Genomic DNA, 23,351 nt, shown 5'->3' on the forward strand with positions numbered 1-23,351 from the left:
TTACAGTCCTTGTGGGGAATTGGCACACGTACAACCACATCAATTCTTTTTTCAGCCCATTCCTCTCCTGTCCTCTTTCATCTCTTCCTCCCCTTCCCATACAAAAAAGATCTGTCCTCCCTACTTCTCTCACCTGTCTTTTATTTTTCTCTTTATTTATATTTAGGGTTTCTCATATAAGAGAAAGTGTAATATTTAAGCTTGTGTGTCTGAATTATTCCGCTTACTATTATAGTCTCAAGGTACGTCCATTTTCCTACAGATGACTAGTGTATCATTTTTTACGGCAGAGTAGTACTCTGTGGTGTATAAATGCCGTATTTTCAAAAAAAAAAAAAGCAACAACAGAATGAAAAGACAACTTAAAGAATGTAGGGAAAATGTTTGCCAGCTATTCCTCAGATAGATGATTAGTATTAGAAAATATAAAGAATTTGAAAAAATTAGACTCCCCCCAATAAAAAATAGGCAAGTGAAACAAATAGACAGTTCTCAGAAGAAGTATAAATGGCCAATAAATATGTGAAAAATGTTCAACGTTGCTGGCCACCTAGTTAGGCTAGCACCTTGTTAGACTCTTCCAAGGGAAGATCCTGTCCCTATAAGTCACTAGCCTGGCCTCAGCCTCTCACAGAGACCCATCAGGGAAGGAGTCAGGATCACCAAGGCCAACCGGTCTCTCTGTAAATATAAGAAGCAAGCAGTATGTGGGTGAAGGGCCTAGATGACCACAGAGATGGACAGGGCTGGTTTAGGGCTCAATGTGGTCTGAGCAGGGCAGGGCTGGGGTAGCAGGCAGGACCTTTTGGCGCTTGTACGGCTCCAGACTGTCATACTGTCCAGCGCTGGGGTCTGGGAAAACCCTTCGCTGCCCCCAGAGTCCCACAGTGGGATTCAGGTGGTGTCCTTCCCTCCCATCCTTCATGTCATGGGACTTTCTGCAGGAACTCCAGGAATCCTCTGTTTGGGCACCCTCTTTTTGCGCTGTGCACCGCCAGAAACCACCCAAAGGTCGAACGGGGAAAAAGAACAAAAGAGAAAGAGTTATTAGAAGAGACAAACTGGTGAACAGGTTTGCAAGAAATATACTCTTATTCATGACATTGTTCTTTCAGAACCTTAACCTGTTGTCTCTCATGTGTGACAATGGCAAGGAAAGAGTATTTTAAACACCTGCATTCTCCTTTGAGAGTCACCCTCCATGCAGACCAAACTCAGTGCTGTACTGGGTCCTCCCTGGGCAGAGGAACCCATACGGAAGGGGAGACCACAGTTCAGGAGGCCCCAAGAGTCCCACATCCCAACCTGCTCAAGCTGGAGACTTCTGAAGTCCTGCTGCCTCCTCATGTCAGGTCCTGAAACCTGAGGCTTGATCCAGTCCAAGGGGCAGCCCACTGTTCATGAGGCCTTGAAGACATGCAGGACCCCATAAGGACAGGGAGCATGGGACAGGCTGAGGTCAGTCTTGGGGCTCACCTGGAGTAGGGGAGGCCCTGAGCAAGACCAAGGTACTGACCCCTGGTGACAGCCTGGGTCAAGCCCCTCACCATCACTCCAGAGCTGCAGGACATCAGTACCCTACTACTTCACTGCTCACCCAAGTCCCTTTTAATTGTTTTGGAGCAGGCTAGGCTTCAGTATGTCACAGAAGTGCTCTCCAGACAACTCAAGGAGCTGCATGGGTTCTGATCCTCTGGTTTGGGGCAAGTTCCACACATGAGTGACAACACTTCTTCCTCATATCTAAAATCAAGTTCTTACTTTTTTAGAGTAAGGGACAAACTTAACCCATAATCCTTCAAATATGGTGGTGGACAAACAGGTCCTATTTTTCTTCCTGTACCTTGCTGTAGCCCAGTGAATCGAAACTCAGATCACACAGGTTCAGATACTGTGAGTCACTGTCACCAGGCAGGAAAAGTGGGAGCTCTTATAGACTACTAAATGTTGACAAGGAACATAGGATATGTGTCTAATATAAAATAAAGAAAATAATAGATAAACAGAAGACAGCCTTTCACAGAACAAGAGTCCTCTACCCTCTCAATGCCAGTCTGAAGCCGCTGGACAGAGGGCACAGTGTAACTCTCCTGTTTACTAAGTAGCAGCTTTCTTGCCTACTCCTCACCCTCAGCAAATGAGCCAACAGCTCTGGGAGCAAGCAGGAAATTCTATTCACTAGCTCATGAATAGAGAAGGGGAGCTGCTGCTCTAAAGGACCGCCTACCTAGCAGGCCTGCGGTGTCTGTTTTTACTGGAATATGGTGTGGAAGTTGCTCTCAAGAGTTGTTAACAGAAGCAGAGATTTCTAGGTATCAGATGCCCACTCTTGTCTTCTCTAATAAGTGTGTGGTCAGATCTCTCATGGTGCTGGTGGCTGTGGGCCTTTTTGTTGGTTTTTAATTAAAATGAGCGTAAAATGCTCTAGAGTATCAACGTGGGCTGTGGACCTCAAGGAACCAGTCAGGAGTTGCCCACACCCCAGGATGGACAGTTGAGATACGTGATATCTGGGTGGTTGGTAGCACGAGCATGCGATTATCAGCATTTAGGTTGAAGCTTTTGCAAACAAGCAGCATCTGACTGGCCACCCTACAAGGAACAAGGAATGGCAGCGTCCAGTTGACACCATTGCTCCAATGACTGCAGGCAAAGGGTGCAGGGAACACAACCAGGCAGCAGCAGGAATTCTGCCAAAGCCTTGTTTCTTGAATAGTTCTTTTAGTGTTGCTTTCATCACACTTTTCCTTCTATTTTCACAAGACCAGGGAAAAGGGAACTTAGTGCTAACCATATCGCACCTTCCTGGGTCCTGCACAAAGGTGAACTTTTCAGTTATTCAATAGGTGTTAGAGGGCTAGAGTTCTGTTGTCAGAGAATAAATGAGTGGGTCCTATAAACTAGATGAATGTAAGACACATTCACAAGAGAAAGGCAAACAGGAACTATTAAATGTGCATTAGATGTGCATAGGGGAATAAGAAAGAGATAATTAATGTAAAAGAGTGATTGGAAATTGGACTTTTAGAGCATTTTAATGAAAGAGCAATAAATTGTTAGCTAAATTGCATGGCAAAAAATAAAGACACTGAATTTCCAGGATGACAAATTGTGGGAAGGCAAATATATAGGAAATCCTAATGGCACAGAAAGGCTGGTTCTTACAAGATTTGTTGTGGTGCTTTCTCTGGCATTTACACTAAGATAGGAGTCTTTGGGAATTAATTTCTGTCCTTGCTAGAGATTCAAAGAGGTATACACCTTTACATATTTAAGTCCTGCCTTTAGGCTAAGAGGAGGAGAAGAGGGAGCTTTCATTAAATGTTTTTCTCAACTCTCTTTAGCTCAAATAATCTCAGGCTGTGTGGTATCTTTTCGAGTAGCTCATTCTGGAACCCTTCACCTGTTCATGACAACTTAGCCCCCGCTGGCCTGACCAGGGGCTCTTCTGACACAGGGGGCTTAGAGGATCATCTGACTTCTTCAAGGTCTCCTTGGGCAGACATGGAGGCCCCAGAAGCCCGCTGACATCCAGAAAGAAATACCTCTGGCTTCATTTACCCCATTCTTAGAGATAGGATGTCAGAGAACCTCAATATCAGCAAATATTAGCTACAAATTATTGCAACATTTAGAAATTTTACTTTGCTCATGAAATTTAAGGTTGTTTGTAATTTAACTAATTGCACCCTGAACATGCCATTTGCCCACTCAGGCATGGCCATGTAAAACTGACTGGAACTTACTTTTCACAAAAAACCTATATATTCAGTTAAGGGCTATTTGATCATATTGCAATCATAAATAAGATATCCTATAATCATTCCAACAATAACTATTGACTGTGATTTTAAAATATTTCAAAGTAGCTGGCTCTAGCATGCTCTGGAGAAGACCAACCTGTCTTTTTCCTAGAACCCAGTTCCACTGAAATTCATTTTTTACTCATACTCTCTTTTCTAGTTGAAGCCTTTCATGGTAAGCCAACTTTAGCTTTCTCATAGCTTATTTGATAATTCCCAAGGCAAACTCACAGGTCTGGCAGTGTCCAGGACTGTAACGCCAATCAGTATGTCAGTGGTTGGAACAGTCACTACTATTTTGATTTCTATACTGTCTTTTGCAGTGAGCAGACATTTGGAAGTCTCCTTCATCCCCCACAGAGGAACACAAGTGGCTCAAACAAAATGGGAAAAGGAGAGCTTGTGTCTTGGGGTCGCTCCACTCATCAACCAATCAGCCCTGGAAATCAAACTGCTAAGTGCACTGAGGAGGGTGCAGAGGTCAAAAAGTAATCATCACAGTATCTTGGTTTCCCTTCAATCAGACTGACTGTCTGTGGTATCTTTACAGGCTTTCGATCCACTGATTTAGTACAGATTTATTAAATACCCACCTAAAACTCCACACTATTCTAGGGGATGGAGAAATAGCAATGGAGAAAAATGGCCAAATTTTGCCCGTATGGGAGTCCCATATTTTAAAGCCAAGATTTTCTCTTTTCCTTACTCACCTCGTGGAGACAAGAACAAAGGAGAATGTTGATAAACCTGGAAAAAGGGCCGCGGAGTGGCAGAGAAGGACGCCTTGGGGAAGGTGAAGATGTGGGAGCCAGCAGTCATGTTGTAAAAGGACACAGCTCCAGCCTCATAGTCGAGAACAACCCCCACCAGCAGGGGACGCTCACGCAGCTCAAGGGCAGTCAGGGGAGAGGTCAGGGCTACATAGCCATTCTCTGTGCAAAGCTGGATGGCCCAGAATCCAAACTCAGGTGTCTTTTTCATGCCAAGGCCTCTCTGCACATTTTCCATACAAACTCCCACATCCCAGCCACTGCCTTCTCCAACATCCACTTCAAAGTAATGTTTTCCTGAGGTGAAGCCCTCATAGCCCAGGACGCAAGGGAAGGTGGTAAATCTCCGGGAAGAAAGTTCAAGATTCTGCTGGCTGCATCCACGAGACACTTATCTCTGATCTTGAGAAAGATTTAGGGCTGGATGAGCTGTATCTGGATCTAGAGTCATGATGACTACAACATAAAGAAAACCAAACATTTCTTTTTATAGTGAGAATATAATTTTAAATAAAATCAACCTGTAAGCAATCATTAGTTTTTACTCATTATGTCAGCTAGCCCATAAATTGAAAATCATAATATCTATTGCAGAAAATGTTGGGGTGAATCCAGTGAGTTACTTTTTGCCTATTTTTAGTAAAACTCTGGGGATGCAGTAATTTCCTATTTTTCCATCATCTTCATTATCACTTAGTCATTCAGTGTTGGCAAGGACCAGAACTAAATAGAACATGGCTCCTGTCCTGTCCAAAGCCCCTCTTCTCCCCTGATGGCCTCCCAGTCGTGGATTAGCGGAGCTGCAATGAGCCCTTACTCATTTCTGCATCATAACCACATAGACATGCGGGAAGAAATTGTGTAAAAATAGTATAAATAACAAATCAAATGTTATATCCGTATACACATGGCATTTAAAGTGTTTATAACACAAGATATGATATATTTTATAATAAATTAAAAGCCAGTCATCTATATACTAATACAATTGTTATTTACAATACACAATATAGAATATGTTCCGCAACCTGTAGATTTTTTTTTTTTTTTTACTTTTTTTATCCTCATTGAGTTTATTGGTACATTTTAGGTATACAATACAGTTACACTCATTATTGGGCTCTTGTACCTTTACATGACAGGTCTTGGTTCTCATTTTTCCCCATGTCCCTGCCCTCCCTTCACCCCCTCCTCCTCTCCCCATTTACAAACACTTTATTTCCATTTTCTCATATTTTTTTATTTTCCCTTATTATCTTTCCCCTACCCTTCCCACTTTCCCTACACCTTTAGCCCTTTTTTTCATATTTCACGTTGTCAATTATCTCATTAGGATCTTATGTACTATTATAGCTTTTCACACCAGAGAACTATTTAGTATTTACACATGTGTGACTTACATATTCCACTTAGGAGTATATCCTCAATATGCATCCATTTTCCTATGAATGACTCTAATTTATCATTCTTTATGGCTGAGTAGTATTCCATTTTATAGAAAAACCACATCTTCTTTATCCAGTTTCCAACTGATGGGCAAATGGGCTGTTTCCAAATTTTAGCTATTACAAACTGTGCCGCTATAAACATAGGTGTACATATATCACTGTGATACGATTCTTTTAATTCTTTTGGAAAGATACCCAGCAGAGGGATGGCTGGGTCAAATGGAACCTCTAGTTCCAGCTCATTGAGGTATCTCCATATTGATTTCCGTAGTCACAACCTGTAGATTTTATATACATGAATTGAACTTTGTATTTATGTATGTTACATGTTATGATAGGTGTAGGTTTCTCTCTCCTTTTATGTAAATATAATGAATAGAAGGATAGTTTCATTATCAACTGGACAAAATCAAGCTGTAGGACAAATATACAATGCATCACAACAGAGCTGGTAGAGCAGCGACTATGGTAAAGGAACAGGAATATGTTTATAAGACTTTAATATAATATAGGAACTCAATTTCCACATCAGCAGGTCTGATGCATAAGACCTTCTCTACCTACTTAGCGAGGGCTTTGCAAGTCACAATTATGATCCTAATGCTCTTAGACCACAAGTGGCAGCTAAATTTACTTTACCTACTTTTATGATATCAGAGTTCCTCTTTGCCCCATGGGTTACATTTATGTTAATTACTCTAGGTAACCAGCTCTTATCTAGCCTTATGACCGATGCACAGTAAAGATCTGGATTTTATCTTTAAACTGTACTATCAGATGTACATGTTATGTATAATAGATGTACAAGATGTATTTATAAATTTTGTTTATCCTAAGAATACACTTGGATTTAACATTGGAAAGTAAATCATCAAATCACTACATTGTGACATTACAAGAAAGAACTACAATGTGCTCCCCATGAATGATTCTAATTCATGGACAAAATTCAGTGCCTTTTGAAGGCTGTGCTCTTTGCATTCAAAGATCACCAACTTCCCCCTAGATCTGAAATTCTATCAAAAAACAGAATAAAAAGTGTTACATGATATTCACAAAGCAGGAGCTTATTAGTAACAATAAGCTTCTGGAAATTAAAAATGACAGAACTCAATAAAAAATTCATAAATCACAGATAAACCAAAGCATTTGAAGGACTGATAGATATACAAAAGAAAAACAAACAAAACAAAACAAAATAAAAACCTCAACCTCACTGGTAAAATGGGAGAAACTGAAATTAAGAGTACAATAGGTACCGTTTCAAATCCATTAGGTGAAAAGTATAAATTATACACTGAAAAACAGTGGGGTATGGAGCAGCAGTTGTTCTTTTGTTTTTCAACTGAAGAAGTACAATCTCAGGATCCATAGGATCTCGTAACCCTAAGATATGAATCTCAGATATCAGCACTTTCCCCTCAAGGTCTTGTTCACCAAATTACATCTTCTCCTCACAAGGTCTAAGGCAGAATTCTGTGACCAAGGGCATTAATATTTCTGAAGTAAAAGTATATTCAAAGTAAGTGGGATAAAGCAGGACTTTACGCAGCCTCATATCAGTGCAGTCCAGATGAGTACCCTGGGGCAGACAGACTCAAGTCAAGGGGTCCATCTCTGGACCCACATTCTTGGTGTTCAGGCTCCTGTACAATTCCTTAAGTGTGGGCAGGGCCTGAGAATCACTTCTGACTGGCAGAATGTACCTAAGATGAGGGAATAAAGCTCCTGTAGTTATGATTCATCATTTATACCCCATCTTGCCAGCAGATTTGCTATGGAGAATCTTTCTCCTGAGTTCATGCTGAAAAAATAATTGGCTACATGTGATACTCATGAGCAAGGGGCTGACAGGAGGCCGGTGGAACTGAGGAAGCCTCCAGCCACAGCCAGCAAGAAGTCAGGGCCCTAATCCTGCAACCCAAGGGGAATGAACCCTGCCAGCAAGTAAGAGAGCAAGGGCGAGTACCTTCCCTAGACCAGGGTCCAGATAAGAGCACGACCTGGTCACACCTTCACTGAAGCCTCCTGAGACCCTAAGGAGAGGGCCCCCAAGCTGTACCTGGATTCCTGACTCATAAAGTCTGTGACATGTGTTTGCACTGTTTTACGTAATTTTAGTAGTTTGTTGTAGGCAATAAATAACTCATGCAGTCACCAAATCATTTCAAGTTAGAGGCAATTTTGCAACCAAATGAATGGTAAAATTTCCAAAGCTTTTGGGTCGATTTGGTAATTATGGATATGAAATTTTAGAACTATAGAAAACAGTATTTAACAGAAGAGGGAGCAGAAAACCCAAGCATGCAGCACTAATTCTTTTTCTTCTTACATGGTTCTAAATTTAATTGTGTTACATGAGTACACAAAACTATTCAAACCTAGTCTATAATACTCACCCACCTTTTTCGCACTTCTCTCAGAATTTAAAATATTCACAGAAGCACTAGAATCACATCTAACACCATGCCCTGGGTTCATCATCTGCCAGGCAGGTGCTAGAAGCTCACAGGTGAAAGCACAACTGAATGAAATGGAACCTGTCACTATCTCATTTCTCAGATGTGGAAACAGAATGGTGGGAGTTGCTATCACCAGAGCAGACTGCAGGAATCAGAAGGTCCTACAGGTGATCAGGATGTGGTATACACACATCACGTAAGCACACAGAATAGAGACAGCCTTGCTGAATATAGCTCCACAATCTCTGCCTGAAAGCACCGAGGGAGTGCCACACCCAAATACCTTGATGACGTCTTAACATTTTCTTCACATCCATGTAAAGCTTAGCAACATCACACACAGTCTTAATGGACAAGGGAAAGGCCTCAGGCATTTCCAGCTTCACAGCACAAGTCCTGGAAGAAGCAGAGGCAGAGATTCCTCAGTGGTCCTCTCCATTCAGCTTTGTTTACCCAGACCCTCCCTTCCTGTGTTCATATGGGACTCACCTGCTCAAGGTGCCTTTCACATCCTGTAAGGAAAAGAGGAAAGTGTGTTAGCACCAGGATTCTATGGGCTGTGGCACGGGAGACACTGTCTGTAAACACAACTCCCCAAGAAGGAAAGAGGGACCCAGCCTGAGTAACTGCCGCAGAGTCAGAAGCAATGATCTCACCCAGCCTGCGCCACTCCACAGGAGGCTGCAACCTCCCTGCAGAAGACCATGCGGAAGAGTAGTGGCCACAGTGGGATCAGCCTGTGGCTGCCAGGGACTCAGACAGAAGTCTGGCAAGACTGGCTCTCAGGCACCTGATGTCCTACAGAGTGAACCCATGTAGAGATCACTTGTCACAAAGGTCCTCCATGGTGGCTACATACACAGCTCCTGATACTGAGCCACCAAAGTGGTGACAACTGGTATCACAAGGTGCTGGAGCAGATGTGCTACCCTCTCAAGGAGAGTGTGACCTCCAGTCCCACTAGTGGGAGCCAGAATTAACATCTTCCGTGGTTTGTCTTAATGGCACATCTTTCATGAAGCTGTAAGAAGCCCCACAATAGCTCTGGAACAAGAACTTTACTAACAAATCAGAGAAAAATTTATCCCTTTTTGGGCGGCCCCACTGTCACCATCTGTCACCTGGGACATATTTTAGGAGAGAGACAGGCGGACAGGCATTTGTGTAGATGGACCAAGGGGAAATGATGACACAAGCTAACCACTAGAGAAGAAACTTAACCTTTTCTTTCCCTTTCCCTTGTTAATACTGCTGAAGATTGAACCCAGAGCCTTGCCCATGGTAAGCAAGTTCTCCACTACTGATCAACATCTTCAGTACATATTTTAAAATTTTAATTTCCTATCGAGTTTCACCAGACCACCCCAGAGAGTCTCACATTTGCAAAGCTTCTGCTTGAGCCTCCCCACTAACTGGGATTATAGGAATGGAGCACTGTGTCACAGGGAAGTATACTTCTATATTTCACATACAGGGACCCCATAGACTAATGAGGCTGCCCTGATGATATTGACGCAAAATATAAGAGAATAATTTCCTAAAGTCCCTACACTGTGGCACACATTGCAGTGGAAACTGGCCTTGCCAATCTTCTCATTCTTCCTGACCATTCTCCCAACAGCTCAGTATCAGAAGCCTCCTTTCCTTCTCTAAGTCTGTAGCCTCACCCGTAGCAGATACTGTTCTGAGCCTCGGCATTTTGCCTCCAGCTCAACCTTACGGTCCGCAAGTTCATCGCTCTTCTGCTCCAGCATCGTCGTAACCTCCCTTAGTTTTGCCAGCATCTGTTCTTCTTCTTTCTCCAGCCTCCAAAGAAAAGACTTCTCCTCCTCCTCATGTAGAAAACTGTGGAGATTCCTAAAATCGGACTTGATTTTTTGTCTGTGAATCTCTACTGTATTCTAGAAATCAGAAAGTTTAATTAATAGTATAAAAGAAACAAGCATCCATACAACATGAGTGGATAAACAAAACGTAGTATATAATGGAGAATCACCGATCGCAAGTAATTTTAAAAGAATAAAAACCTGACCCACAAAATAATAAGCATGAACCTTGAATCAGAGGTTAACATTCCTCTAAGTGAAATACACCGGAGTGAAGAGGATAAATATTATAGATTACACTTATATTGGATATCTACAATAGTTAAATTTGTAGAGACAGAAAACAGATTAGTGGTTACCAGGTGGTGGGAATTAGTTAATGGGGACAGAGTCTCACACTGGAAGATGAAAAAGTTCTAATTGATACAGTGATGGTTTCCAAACAACAGGAAAGTGCTTCATACCACTGAGCTGCACACTTAATACAATCACAGATTTCAAATTTTGTCTATTTACTACACATAGAAATGAATGTATGATAGGATACTGTGATGTAATTCTCTCATAAATCTCTCAAGATTTTAGAATATACCAAACTCAGATGCAGTGAGGTTGGCTCTGACTTCTCTAAAGTCACCTGAACAATTTCTGTGTTTTAAGCACACAGGCTGGAAGGAAAGTCCTTGATTCATGGCCAGGGAAGGTCCCATCATGGCAGGCTTGTGTTGTGGTAAGGGTCACCCTAATCGTTCCTATGTAGGATGATTGAATCTGATGGAGACTGGAGAAGCGTTCCTCCTGTACCGAAGGCTTTCCCATATGCGTTAGCTACACTCAAGGTCTTCCCCTGCCCAAGTTGCCAGAAATGACCGACAGAAGTGCGTTCCCTGGAAGCTCTGGCTCACCCTCCCCACATGAAGTCAAAGGTTGGAAATGACCCTGGGAGTAGCAGACTGACTCACTGGCCTGTATACGTGGACCAGCTAGTTAAATTCAGGGAGAATAAACCATTGGTGCGCTAGCCCAGTCACTCTCTGTGTCTAAGCATAGGAATAGAAAATAGTTTGAGATTGATGACCTCAGATTCTCACCTGCCACTCATTTATCTGTGATGTCAGGAATGCTTTCTGATTCATACATTCTGTGTAGAGTTCACTCAGTTTTGCCACAGCTTTCTGCAGCTTTTCCTGAGGGAAAAATTGTGCAAAGAAAGTCTATTGAATTTGATTATTCACTAAACACCTAAAGGGAATCCTGGCACACTGAGATGTGTTGAAATAACTGAGTATTTGTTGAGTTCTTACACTTTCCCAGACAGCCTGCTGAGGGCTATATGTGACATACAGATCCTCTAACTAATCTAAACAGGTGGTAGAATTTTTTATATCCTTCCTAGTCTGTGGAAAAAGGGACAAATGCTGGTAAATAATTCACCTACAAGGAATGTAATTGGTCAGCAGGGGGTCAGTGATTCCAATCTGCTGTGCTGACCAGGGTCTGACCCATGTCCAACACCACACTGTGACCAGGGACTCCACTGCCCCTGCTGTATGCCACAAGCTAGTCTAAGTTTACATATACTAATATCCTCAAAGCTAATTCAGTATCCGGACGTATGCATTAAGGAGGGACTGAGTTATCTCCACCTTTACGTGAAGAAACCAAGGCAATGAAGACATTTAATACCTTACCCGGAACTACCATTCTAGTCAGTGAGACAGCTCAGCTATAGGCTTCTGAGGCTGACAATCACCACCCTGTGCTGCTCCTTCCCCTACCGCTTTGTGGGAGAGAAACTCAAACGGGAACATCTTCATTACTGGTATTTGCAGCTCCATGGAGTCTAAGGAAGCACCACGTGTGTTGAGCAATGATCAGGGCTGATGTGACCTTAGGAAGGCCACAAGTTTTCATAGATCTCAGCTCTTTGTCATGGAGGACAAACCAGGAACCCACACTGAGTACATGGTCCTCAGCTCCAGCAAGGCTGAGGGTGGGGGCAGCAGGATTATGCCCTGGCCCGGCCCATACAAACTCTAAGGGACACGAACGATCGTGCTATTCAGACCGTTCCCTCCAGTCATACCCAGCACACTCATTTCCTACTCTGTGACTTTTTTTGAAACTTGCTTGAGACTATCATCTCATTGCCTTTCTTCACGGGATAATTAGAATTCTAACCTTGAAATTCCTTTATTTTAGGAGTTCCTGGGGGATTATTTTCAATTATTGCCAGTTTACTCTGCAAGTGAAAATACCCAGTTGCAGGTAGCACTGTGATCTAGGTTTGAGACTGGGTGCTGACACAGGTTCTGGGCCCTGTCCTCTTTCACCTGACCCACCTATATACACCCTAGGGCCTGGTTATGGTAAGGCAGGAGCACCCCAAGTTGTGCCTTTACACCACGTGCAATTTCCTCTATCTAAACACCCTGCATGGGTTGAGTTTATTTATCCTTAGGAGCCACCTCTGGGATGCACCACTCCCTCTCTTCCTCCACCTCTCATTGCCCAAGGCCAGGCTCCAGGCCATCACTTTACTGGTCTGTGACTCTACTGGGCTACAGGGTCCCCACAGGTAGTGAGTGTATCCTCTTCCCCTCCATTATGTTTCCAGGTCCTCCTGAAGAGTCCTGCATACTATGGTTTCTCACAGTATACACAGTGTGAAGCAGAACTCATGCAGGGGTTTGGCTGAACATGTCCCAGAGCATGTAGAAGTCCATGATAACACAAACAATGGGACAGGAGTCTGAGCATCCAGCAGAATGTCAGGATGGACAGTTTGGACTGGACTCTGCAAAAAAATTCATCATAAGCTATTTTTCAACTAGAAAAAAAAAAAGGCTGTATTTCAGGGTCCTCACCTTAGTCTTTGGGGTCAGTCCCCTCAGGCCTAGGGAGGAGTAGAAGGTGGGTCCCTGCTGAGGCCCAGATGCACACTCACCTTGTAGCCCTGGCACACGTCCTCCACCAATGCCGTGGTGTGCCCTTGGTGCTGCAGTGCCCGCTCACAGCGCCAGCAGATGAGCTGTTCGTCATCTTCACAGAAGAGCTGGAGCTGTTCTCCGTGAGCCTCACACACCAGATTATGGTCCATCTCCTCGAAGACTTCAGTAATGCTCTCCAAATGCCTGTTGGCCCGGAAGCTGTCTTTATTGAATGGGGCATGACACTGAGGGCAGGGGAACATCTTCTCTCCCTGACTGGGTTGTACCCGTAAAGGTACTGTTCCAAGCACATCTGGCAGAAGCTGTGTCCACAGTTGATGCTCACTGGGCTCATCATCAGGTTCTGACAGATGGAGCAGGTGGTGATCTCTTTAATCTTATTGGTGATGATAGCCAAGGCCATAGCCTTCCTCAGGTAGCTCCAATGTTGGATTTAGAGGTGAAGAGTAACCAGAATTTCCACAGGGATGGAAATCATCTCTCCTGAGCCTTTGTACGAGGAGCTGGTTGGGATTGGCCTCCGCAGGTTGCAGACCTCTCTCTAGAAGGAAGAAACAGGTCAGAATTTAGAACATGAGCAAATCTGAGTTGTTTAATACTATAGCTACTGCAATGCGTGGGCATTTAAATTTAATTTAATGAAATTTAAAATCCTTACTATACACATTTCAGTTGCTGAATAGTTGCATATGACTGGTGCCTATAGAAGAGCCCAGCCTGATGCGGCGGTGAGTATGTGTACTTCTAGCCATTTGGGAGGGTAATACAGGAGGATCACAATGTTAAAGCCAGCCTCAGATATTCAGTGACATCCTATCTCAAAATAAAAGCAAAAAAGCAAAATAATGATGATAATAAAATAGGTGGGGATATAACTCAGTGTAGGGCACTTGCCTCATATGTGTAATGCCCCGGGTTCCATCCCCAGCAACACACACACACACACACACCAGACAGGACATAGAACATTCCATCATAGTGGAAAGCAACAAGGTAACAGGCTCTAAGAAGCAAGAGGCTGAGAAAGAGGGAAAATGACAGCAGAGTTGCTCACAGAAAATACAGCAAGAACCACACCTCGGGGGTCGGGGGGATGTGAAAATCCTTCGTAGTCCAAAAAGCATCAAAAATAGCCAGTTAACATCAGAACTATCTCCTTATAATTGGGACTAACAAACATTTGGTCACTTGTATGTTCTATGGAGGATTCTGTTTAAACAATCAAACTGAACTGCACCTGGATGCCTATCCCACTCCACACGTCACAAAAAACAGATTTATAAAGTTTTAATGGAGACACAACCAGGGCCGAATAAAAGAAGCCAAGACAACTGGAAGAAAGACTGTCTTCTTTTTATGATCGCTGAATGAACTGACAGAAAGAGAACTACAAAGAGGCTGGTGGAGGAGAGGTGAGTCGTGGGGCTAAATTATTTCCGGGGACAGAGCGCTGGAGAAATAGGAAGCTCACTGTCTCTTCTTCAGGACAGGACCTTCCTCAAGGAAAATTGCAGGTCTTGGGAGAGCAGGGAGGGGCAAAGCTCGGGCAAGGGGAGTGTGGAGAAGGGCTGGGTATCAGGACTGTGGGAAAATGTGCTGGAAGCTCCGTGTCCACCAATGAGGACCCGACAAGACGCTGTGGAGGCGGGACCATGTCTGGCCCCTTGTCTCTTGCAATAGCTGTTTCTGTGAACTCTTCCGTGTCACCCCACAATCCCACCTCATCCTTGGGAGCGGGGAGGTTGGGCTGGTGAATTTTTCTCTGAGCAGACTCTCTGGCCTTCCCTAGGGTAGATAGTAGAGTGCTCTGCTGTCAGGAAACACTGTGCACCCCACCACCGCGCTCTCACACACCCACCCCTGCTTTGACTCTGAGGAGCCCTGCTTGGGTCCATCAGAAAAACCCCTTACCCGCTGCGGGTCCTCTCGGAGCTGCCACTTCCGGAAGCTGAGGCTGTTCGAAAGCGAAACTACTTCGGGAGGTGGAGCCAATAGATGTGGCGCCAAAAAGATTGCCTCTGGCCTCAGCTTGTCCTGAAAGGGAACAAAGAGCATGGGGAATACGGGCTTTTTAAAAATAGCAAACACAAGCGGGACATATTAATAACTCAGTAAACTCCCTGTGAGCCCAGCACAGGCGGTGGAGGAGCAAGAGGTCTGCAAAGGGCCAGCTCATAGCTCTGATGTGAGATCTCTCTTGAGTTCTCAACCCTCCTGGAGTCCACACACTCCTGACCTGTGGTATTTTCCGATCCTTCTAGGTGATGTGTGGTTTTCTCACTGATCTGATTGGGGGTGGCGAGGGGAAGGAACACAGCAAGCTCCTTGACCTCACAACATCCTCCAAGCCAGCCTCCCACGCCTCTCTGTTCTGTGCTGTCTCTTTTTCTTCCTTGCTCCCCCTCTGCAGGACTCAGGTACTTGTCAGTATCCCAACACACCCAGCTAGGACAGCAAACAAGATTCAGTAATGGCCCAGCAATGAGTACATTTGACCCAGGGATAACCCTGAGACCCCTATCTGCACTAAACTAAAATCCAAGTGGATTAAAGATTAAATATTAAAACAGAAACACTAAACTTGCTGGAAGATAAATTAGGTAGAACTCTTGAAGATAGTGGCATTGGGAAAGACTTTATGAACAAATTCTTAGTAACACAGGAAGTAGCACAAAGAATTAACAACTGGGATCTCATCTTTTTAAAAAGCTTCTGCACTGCAAGAGAAATCACCGACAGAGCTAAGAGACAACCTACAATGTGGGAAAAAATTTTTGCTAGCTGTTCCTCAGACAAAGGTCTACTATCCAGAATATATAAAAAACTTTTAAAAAATCACAAGCCCCCCAAATAAAAAGACAAGATTCAAAAATGGGCATCTGAAATGAACAGACACTTCTCAGACAAACAAGTAAAAGCAGCAAATAAAATGATGTTCAGCATCATTGGTCACTTGAGAGCTGTAGATGAAAGCAACATTGAGATTCCACCTCACCCCAGAAAGAATGGCTGCTATCAAGAAATCAATAATAAATGTTGATGGGGTTGTGGGGAGATAGAAACCCTTCTTCATTGTTAGTAGGAGTGCAGACTGGTGCAACCACTGTGGGAATTGATATGGAGATACCACAAAGAACTAGGATTAGAAGTCCTATTTGACCCAGCTACTCTTCTGCTGGGTATCTTCCCAAAAGAATTAAAAGAATGATATATGCTCACCCATGTTTATAGTGGCACAGTTTGTAATAGGTGAAACTTGGAAACAGCCCAATTGCCCATCAATTGGAGCCTGGATAAAGATGTTTTTGTTTTATGTTTTTTTTAATGGAGTACTACTCATCCATAAAGAGTGAGAAACTAGAGACATTCATAGCTAAGTGGATGCATTGAGGCCATACTCTTAAGTGAAATTAATAAGACACATATGTAAATATCAGTTCCTCTGGTGTAAAAAATTAAAAGTGTAAATAAGGGTCAAAATGTGTAATTGATATTGTATAATAGGAAGAAAAGGTCTAAAGGAGGAGGGGAAGTGGGCGGGGTAGGGGAAAGGTAAGAAGGGAAAAGGTAAGAAAAGGAAAAACATGGAATCAAAGTCTTTGTAAATAAAGAATGGTGGAGTGGGTGAAGGGAAGGCAGGGGAATGGAGAGAAACAAAAACCAAGATACATCATGTAAAAGTATAAGATCCCAGTGATGAACGTAATTGTATTGTATACCTAAATTGTACCAATAAACTGAATGGGTAGGAAGCGTGAAATAATGCTCCCCTCCCACTCTAAATGGGACTATTTGGGGCACCCTGACCTTCTGGGAGTTGTGGAGCCTTCTGTCATTGTGCCACTTAATAACTCATTGTGTCCTGGCAGGTCCTGTGGGAGCAGAGTCCACACAGCACAGAACAGGTCAACTGCTGAGAAACTAACACAGACACTGAAGCAGGAATGAGCCCCACAATCTCAGTTCTCATAATGACTCCTTGCACACAGCCTTCACTTCTAGCTCTGTATCGCACCTATGGATTCAGGCATAGTGTGCTCCAAATTTGTCCTATCAAAGCAACAAGAAAAGGGAGCTTGCAAATGCTAAAATGAAAAGCAAACAACTACCACCACCAAAATACACCACCATAAAGGTAAAAATCAGACAGAGCCTGTGTTGTGAAAGCTGCCCTTCCTCATACCTCTTTCCTGTTGCTTGAGGAGGAACTTGGTCATGCATGAGCTTTAAGGACTAGAAGGGGAAAGGGACAGAGGAGCATCTGCATCCCCAAAGCTAGACCTAGGGTGATGCCAACAGGCACTGTCTGTACAGGAAGGTGTCATCACCAGTAAGTAATGCTGGGCTGAGCCTGTCAATCTAAGGTACAGAGGACCCAGGCCTTGAGTGGGGACTGGATCACCAGACACTCCTGGAAGAGCCCTGGACTGAGTATTTCTCTGGGAAGAGTTGGCCCAGGTGGCCCCTGAGCACCTTCCCTGGACTCTTTCAGGCTTCCTTCTCACCCAGCCCTCCTTGACCATCTGCTCTCTCTCACTCCCAAATCCACTTAAATCCCACTACTTTCTTTCCAGGACATGTTCATGGAATCTTTCATTTATTTATATTGGGGTTTTTTTTTTTTCCTCTGCTTTCCCTATGAAAGTGAGCGTCCCATATGGGCAAAGAATCTCATCAATATTGTTCTCTGGCAGATCACAGATCACTACACATCAGGCATAGTGATGCATATTAAAGGAAAGACTGAATGCCTGACTTGCAACTCAACAAATATCTTAGGAAATGTATTCACATTTGCACATCCAATGTGTGTTATGATCCGAATGGCATGAGCCTGTGTGGTAATGTGTCCTGGAGTGTATATACATAGTATTTACATGTGTGTTGGGTTGGGTAGGCAACTCACTGCCACCAATATTATCAGAAAGTATGAAAATGCATGATGGTTACTGGTTTTCTTGCCAACTACTTCCCTCCATCCAATAGAATATGATGATGGTTTCAACTGGGGAAAAGATTACAAATAAAGTATGACAAAAGCAGAACTTCTGGAAATGAAAGCTGAGAGCTTTGGTAACATGCAAATATCAAAATGATCCTGAGTATAAACTCCCAGATAATCATAAGCAAGACAGTACGTAATACTTAAAAGTAGGAAGGATATAGGAACAAAGGGGGCAAAATCTGGGAGATGCTGACAACTATTTAGAGTAATGACAACAAACTACATCTTTCAAGAAAATTTTGGGAATTTTTGCAAAGAGTTTGTACATACTCATCATGCAAGCATAAAAGGTAGCTTTTCAAACTTCCACTATATTGGGGGAAAAGCTTCACCAAATCCTGTTCACTCATGGGTGAACTGAGGTTTAGGGCAGATAATTTTCCCTGGGCTCTGGTGAGTCCTACATCCTGCCGTGCTCCACTTAGGAACATCAGTATTTCAGAGCCTCCCATTACAGGTCCTAGAACCCAAGGCTTGGCCCAGCCCAAAAGATGGCCCATTGACCATGGGGCCATGACTACCTCCAGGACCCCCTAAGGCCAGGAGTGAGGGAGAGGGGACAGGCTGACATTATTCTAGGGAATCATCTGGTGTGGGTGAGGGTCAAGGCAAGGCCAAAGAACTGAATCCTGGTGACAGCCTTGGAACAAGTTCTTTCTGTGTTACTGTAGAGCTGCAGGACATCAGTGTTCTCCTGAACTCCCTAGTCCACCCTCTTAATTTGTATGGAGTAGGCTGAGAGTCAGTGGATCACTGGAGTGCTCTTTGGTGGACCCAAGGTGCTCCAGAGGTCTAGATCTGCTGTCTGGGGTGAGTCCCATATAACAGTGACAAGCCTTGCTTATCTCTGAAATTGAGTTCTTACATTTTTGGTCTAATGAAGCCACAGAGAAGGAATAGACTTAAGCATGTTTCCAGAAAGATTAAATGATGATAGACAAGTAGGACTTCGTTTTCTTCCTATAACTTGCTGTAGCCCAATTTCTAATTTTCTAATCTGTTTCATCCTTCATTGTGGATTTTGAGGAGCAGATTTTCAAGAAGCAGGGTGCCATCTCTTTTCTTATTTAATTTGTATATGTTCAAATATGTCTGGCACAGGTGCGTGTGTTCTTTTATCATTGCAATCTCATAAATCTAATTTTCCCATTTTAATCTCAAAATGCTCTGGTCTACATGGCCTATAGAGCCAATGGAGATGTCTGGCGCCATCTACTGGCTAATGGTGGGTATATAACAATTCCACTGAAGGGTTGGATGGAGCATGTGGTTAACTTTTGTATGCAAAATTTAACTTTTGTAAGCAAGTGGCATTTGGCTATCAGTAGTTTCGAGGTTCAGTCTAGTGATACAAACTGTTCCAGATGACTGCATAGAAAGGGTGAAGTTGGTATAAATAAGCAGCTGTTGAAATTGTGTACATGCTCTGTTCTTGGAAAATTCTTTCAATACTTTTTTATTATGCCTTTTCCTTTTAGTATCATAAAACCAAGAAGATAATTTATAGATAATAATTTATAGACTTCAACTTCATAGGGCTTTCACAAAGATGAATTTCACAGTTACTCAATGGGCACCAGTGCACTAGAAATGTGGGAACTAACAAAAAGTAAGACTGAGCCTCTTTCATGCCCTGAATGTTCACATATGCTTGTAATTCCAGTTGAAGCAGAAGGATTCCAAACTGAGCTGAGTCTTGACAATTTGTTCACCTACCTTGACTCTGATTCATAATAAAAATTAATTGTGAAAGACATGGGCTGAATCCCCAGTACCAAAAATAGGGTGGCTCTTCTTTTCTTGGGAGCAAATGATACATGTTTTCCTCCAGCCTCTTAAATTCTCCATCTAGGACACTGTAAACTAGACTAACAGTAGACATATCAACAAGAGAAATGCAAACAGAAATAGAACTTTATCACAATACACATTGGCATCCTCAAGAGATAAGTAATGCAAGGGATTGTTAAAATGTGAGTTTAGAGAACATTTAAATAGAAAAGTAAATTAAAAAAATGAGAACCAAGACCTGCCATGTAAAGCTACAAGATCCCAATAATGAATGTAACTGTACTGTATACCTAAAATGTACCAATAAACTCAATGAGGAAAAAATAAATAGAAAAGTAAATTAAAAAAATGAGAACCAAGACCTGCCATGTAAAGCTACAAGATCCCAATAATGAATGTAACTGTACTGTATACCTAAAATGTACCAATAAACTCAATGAGGAAAAAATAAATAGAAAAGTAAATTTTTAAAGAAGTGACAGGGAAAAGGAAAATAATTTTGAGTTTCTGGGGTGAAACCTGGTGGGATGGCAAATGTATAGGAAAGTTAATGGTAGATAAAGCCTGCATTTTACTAAGTTTGTTACGAAGCTTCCTCAGGGACCATCTGCAGGCTGAGAGTGTGGTGATTAACATCTGTCCTTCCTGGTAGACACTGGAAGGGTGGACAATTTTACAAATTTAGGTCCTGCTTTTAGATATAGGGGGATGGTAGAGAGCTTTCAATGTATCTGTTTCTTTTCTCAGCTCTTTTCAGCTCAAATACTCCATGCTCAAGGGGCAACTCTTAGTGGTCTGTAGACTCCCAACTACCCTGAGGGGTAAAATAAATAAATCTCAAAATAAAAATAAGGGAAAGGACTGATGGCCTCCTGGAAACGGAAACAATTTGAGACACTAAATATAGTTTTTCAAGAATAGGAGCTATATAGCCGTTTTAATGATTGTCTTCAGTTGCACTGTCATGGCTGTACTGAACTGATTTGAAACATTTACCTTTTGTTTTCATTTTGACTTTGGGGAGGACCCCAAAGTTGTGCAGTGCCAGATCTGGGAATAAGGTGAGTGGGGACACACCATAGTCTAATGTTTTTGATAGTTCTTGTGTTCCAGGAGTACCTGGGTGATTTTCCTCAGTGGCCCTGATCCCCTACTTCCCAAATGACTATGCACCTATGACAGGTGACACTGTGGTCTACGGTTGAGATGTGGAGCGGACGCTCAGGTCCTGGCCCATGGCTCCCTTTCCTCTGTCCCTACCTGCCTGTCTTCCGCACATACCCAAGGGCCTGGCCTGGCTGCACACTCACCTTGTAGCCCTGGCACACATCCTCCACCAGCACTGTGGTGTGCCCTTGGTGCTGTGGTCCCTGCTCACAGCACCAGAGATGAGCTGGTCATCCTCTTCACAGAAGAGATGTAGCCGCTCCCTATGGGCCTCACACAGCAGCTCCTGCTCTGTCTTCTTCATCTCCTGGATGAGCTCAATGAGGCTTTTCAACTGCTTGTTTTCATGGATGGTGTCTAAGCTAAGTCGCTTCTGACAGAGACGGCAACACTGTTTCTTCGGCCGTTCAACAAATAGCACTTCCATGATGCACGTTCTACAGTACTGTGTCCACATTTGACGCTTACTGGGTCTGTCATCACTTCCCTGCAGATGGGGAAGGTGACGATCTCTTTCATCTTTTGAGTGATTATTGTTCAGGCCATAGCTTTTCTCTAGAAGCTCCAGATACAGAAATGAAGCTGCTCAAATTTCCACGGTTCTAGAAATACACCTCACCTTTGCCTGTGAGGCCTCCACAGGTCTTGTAATCTTCAACCTAAAGCAAATAAACTAGTTAGAATGTAGAATATACATAGGTATGTAGCTGTGTTGTTTGATAATATAGCCACTACCGTGGTTGGCCATCTCGATGTAATTTAAAGAATATTTAGTAAAATGTAAAATTCATTTCTCAGTCTTTCTAGCCACATTTCAATTGCCTAATGATCACATGTGGCTGTTTCCTAGGTAATAGGCAGGCCAGAACTAATAGCTCACATCTTTTACTCCAGCTACTGGTGTGGTTAATGCAGGAGGACAGCTAGTCCAGGGGTAGCCTGGGTGAATTACTGAAACCCTGTCTTACAATAAAATATAATACAGAAAGAAGTGAAACACAGCTCAGTGACAGAGTGCTTGGATGGCATGCACGAAGCCCTAGTCCCAAGCATCACCAAACAATCAAAAACAATCCAGACGTAGAACATCCAATCATGCTGGGAACTTCTCTGGGGCCAGGGCTGAGAGAGATGGGCAATCACAGTGGGCTTCCTCTCAGAAGTTGCAACAGGAGCCATAACTCAGTGAGGGAGTAAGAAACTCCTTCCCAATCTAATAAGCCCCATCACTACCAGAAAAGACCCCTTTATACCTGGTGGTAACCCTCAGGCACTTGGGTGGTCTGTGGAGGATTCCACCGGGACAGTCAAACTGGACCTCACCTTCGCCTGCACCCCAGCCATGCTCCCATGGAGTGTGTCTGAGAGAAGACAAGGAGGAGAGAAAGTTTGGAAAGCGAATCCTCCTTTACAATGGCTGTGCCTAGAATGGAAAAATAAGTTTGAACTAAAGTTACCAAGTAGACACTTTTCCTCTTATAATCTGGAAGTCTCTTAGGGCCACATGATACTGCTTCTGTAGCTTCTGTTTTTTGGCAGTCACTTCCCCCAGAGGTACACGAGTCCCCCTCAATGCTAGCGGGACCGGGCTTCTGGGGACCAGAGCCTCCCTTCCTTCAAAACCCCACATCCCCATCCTGCTTCTCACTCACCTTGTATTCTGGATCCTCTGAGATATGGTGTGAAAGCCACAGCAGATGAAAAGTGAGAGCTGCCAGCAGACTTCAGGCACTTCCTGACTTAGAGAACAGGGCTGCAGTGTGCAAATACTCTCTTCACCCCCACCCCGCTCTCACACAGCCAGCCCTGCTCCATCTTCCACCCAGAGGACCCTGTTCAGGGCCTATCAGGAAGACAGGCCCCACTGGCTACTGATCTTATCAAGGCTGCCTCTTCTGGGAGCTCAGGCAGTCAGTTACCTCAGACTGAAAAATGAGAATTGAAGCTGCTGAGACAGGGCATAGGTTCAAGGCTAAAGGAGTGTCTCAGATATTTTGCCCTCAGTTTATTTGGAAAGGGAAGGAGAACGCAGGGAAAACATCCTCTTTTAAAGGATCAAAGTAACAACCCAGGAAGCTCCTTGTGACCCCAGCACAGACTATGGAGGAGTAGGAGGTCAGCAGAGGGC

The 23,351-nt window shown here is 43.4% G+C and overlaps 1 protein-coding gene and 1 pseudogene across 1 annotated transcript; both read right to left on the minus strand.

The window, feature by feature from the left end:
* Positions 1-476: 476 nt before the first annotated feature.
* On the minus strand, positions 477-13,679 carry LOC104861506 (E3 ubiquitin-protein ligase TRIM38-like). Its single transcript, XM_019207338.2, is given in 7 exon segments — positions 477-5,029; positions 8,767-8,879; positions 8,973-8,995; positions 10,151-10,384; positions 11,401-11,496; positions 13,257-13,526; positions 13,529-13,679. Coding segments are annotated over 7 exon segments (1,395 nt in total). The 5' UTR covers positions 13,664-13,679; the 3' UTR covers positions 477-4,505.
* On the minus strand, positions 13,673-22,567 carry LOC109117983 (annotated as a pseudogene).
* Between the last annotated feature and the right edge of the window lie 784 nt (positions 22,568-23,351).

The sequence above is a fragment of the Fukomys damarensis genome, unplaced genomic scaffold, assembly GCF_012274545.1.
Source record: "Fukomys damarensis isolate Sample0158 unplaced genomic scaffold, DMR_v1.0_HiC HiC_scaffold_10, whole genome shotgun sequence".
NCBI lineage: Eukaryota > Metazoa > Chordata > Mammalia > Rodentia > Bathyergidae > Fukomys > Fukomys damarensis.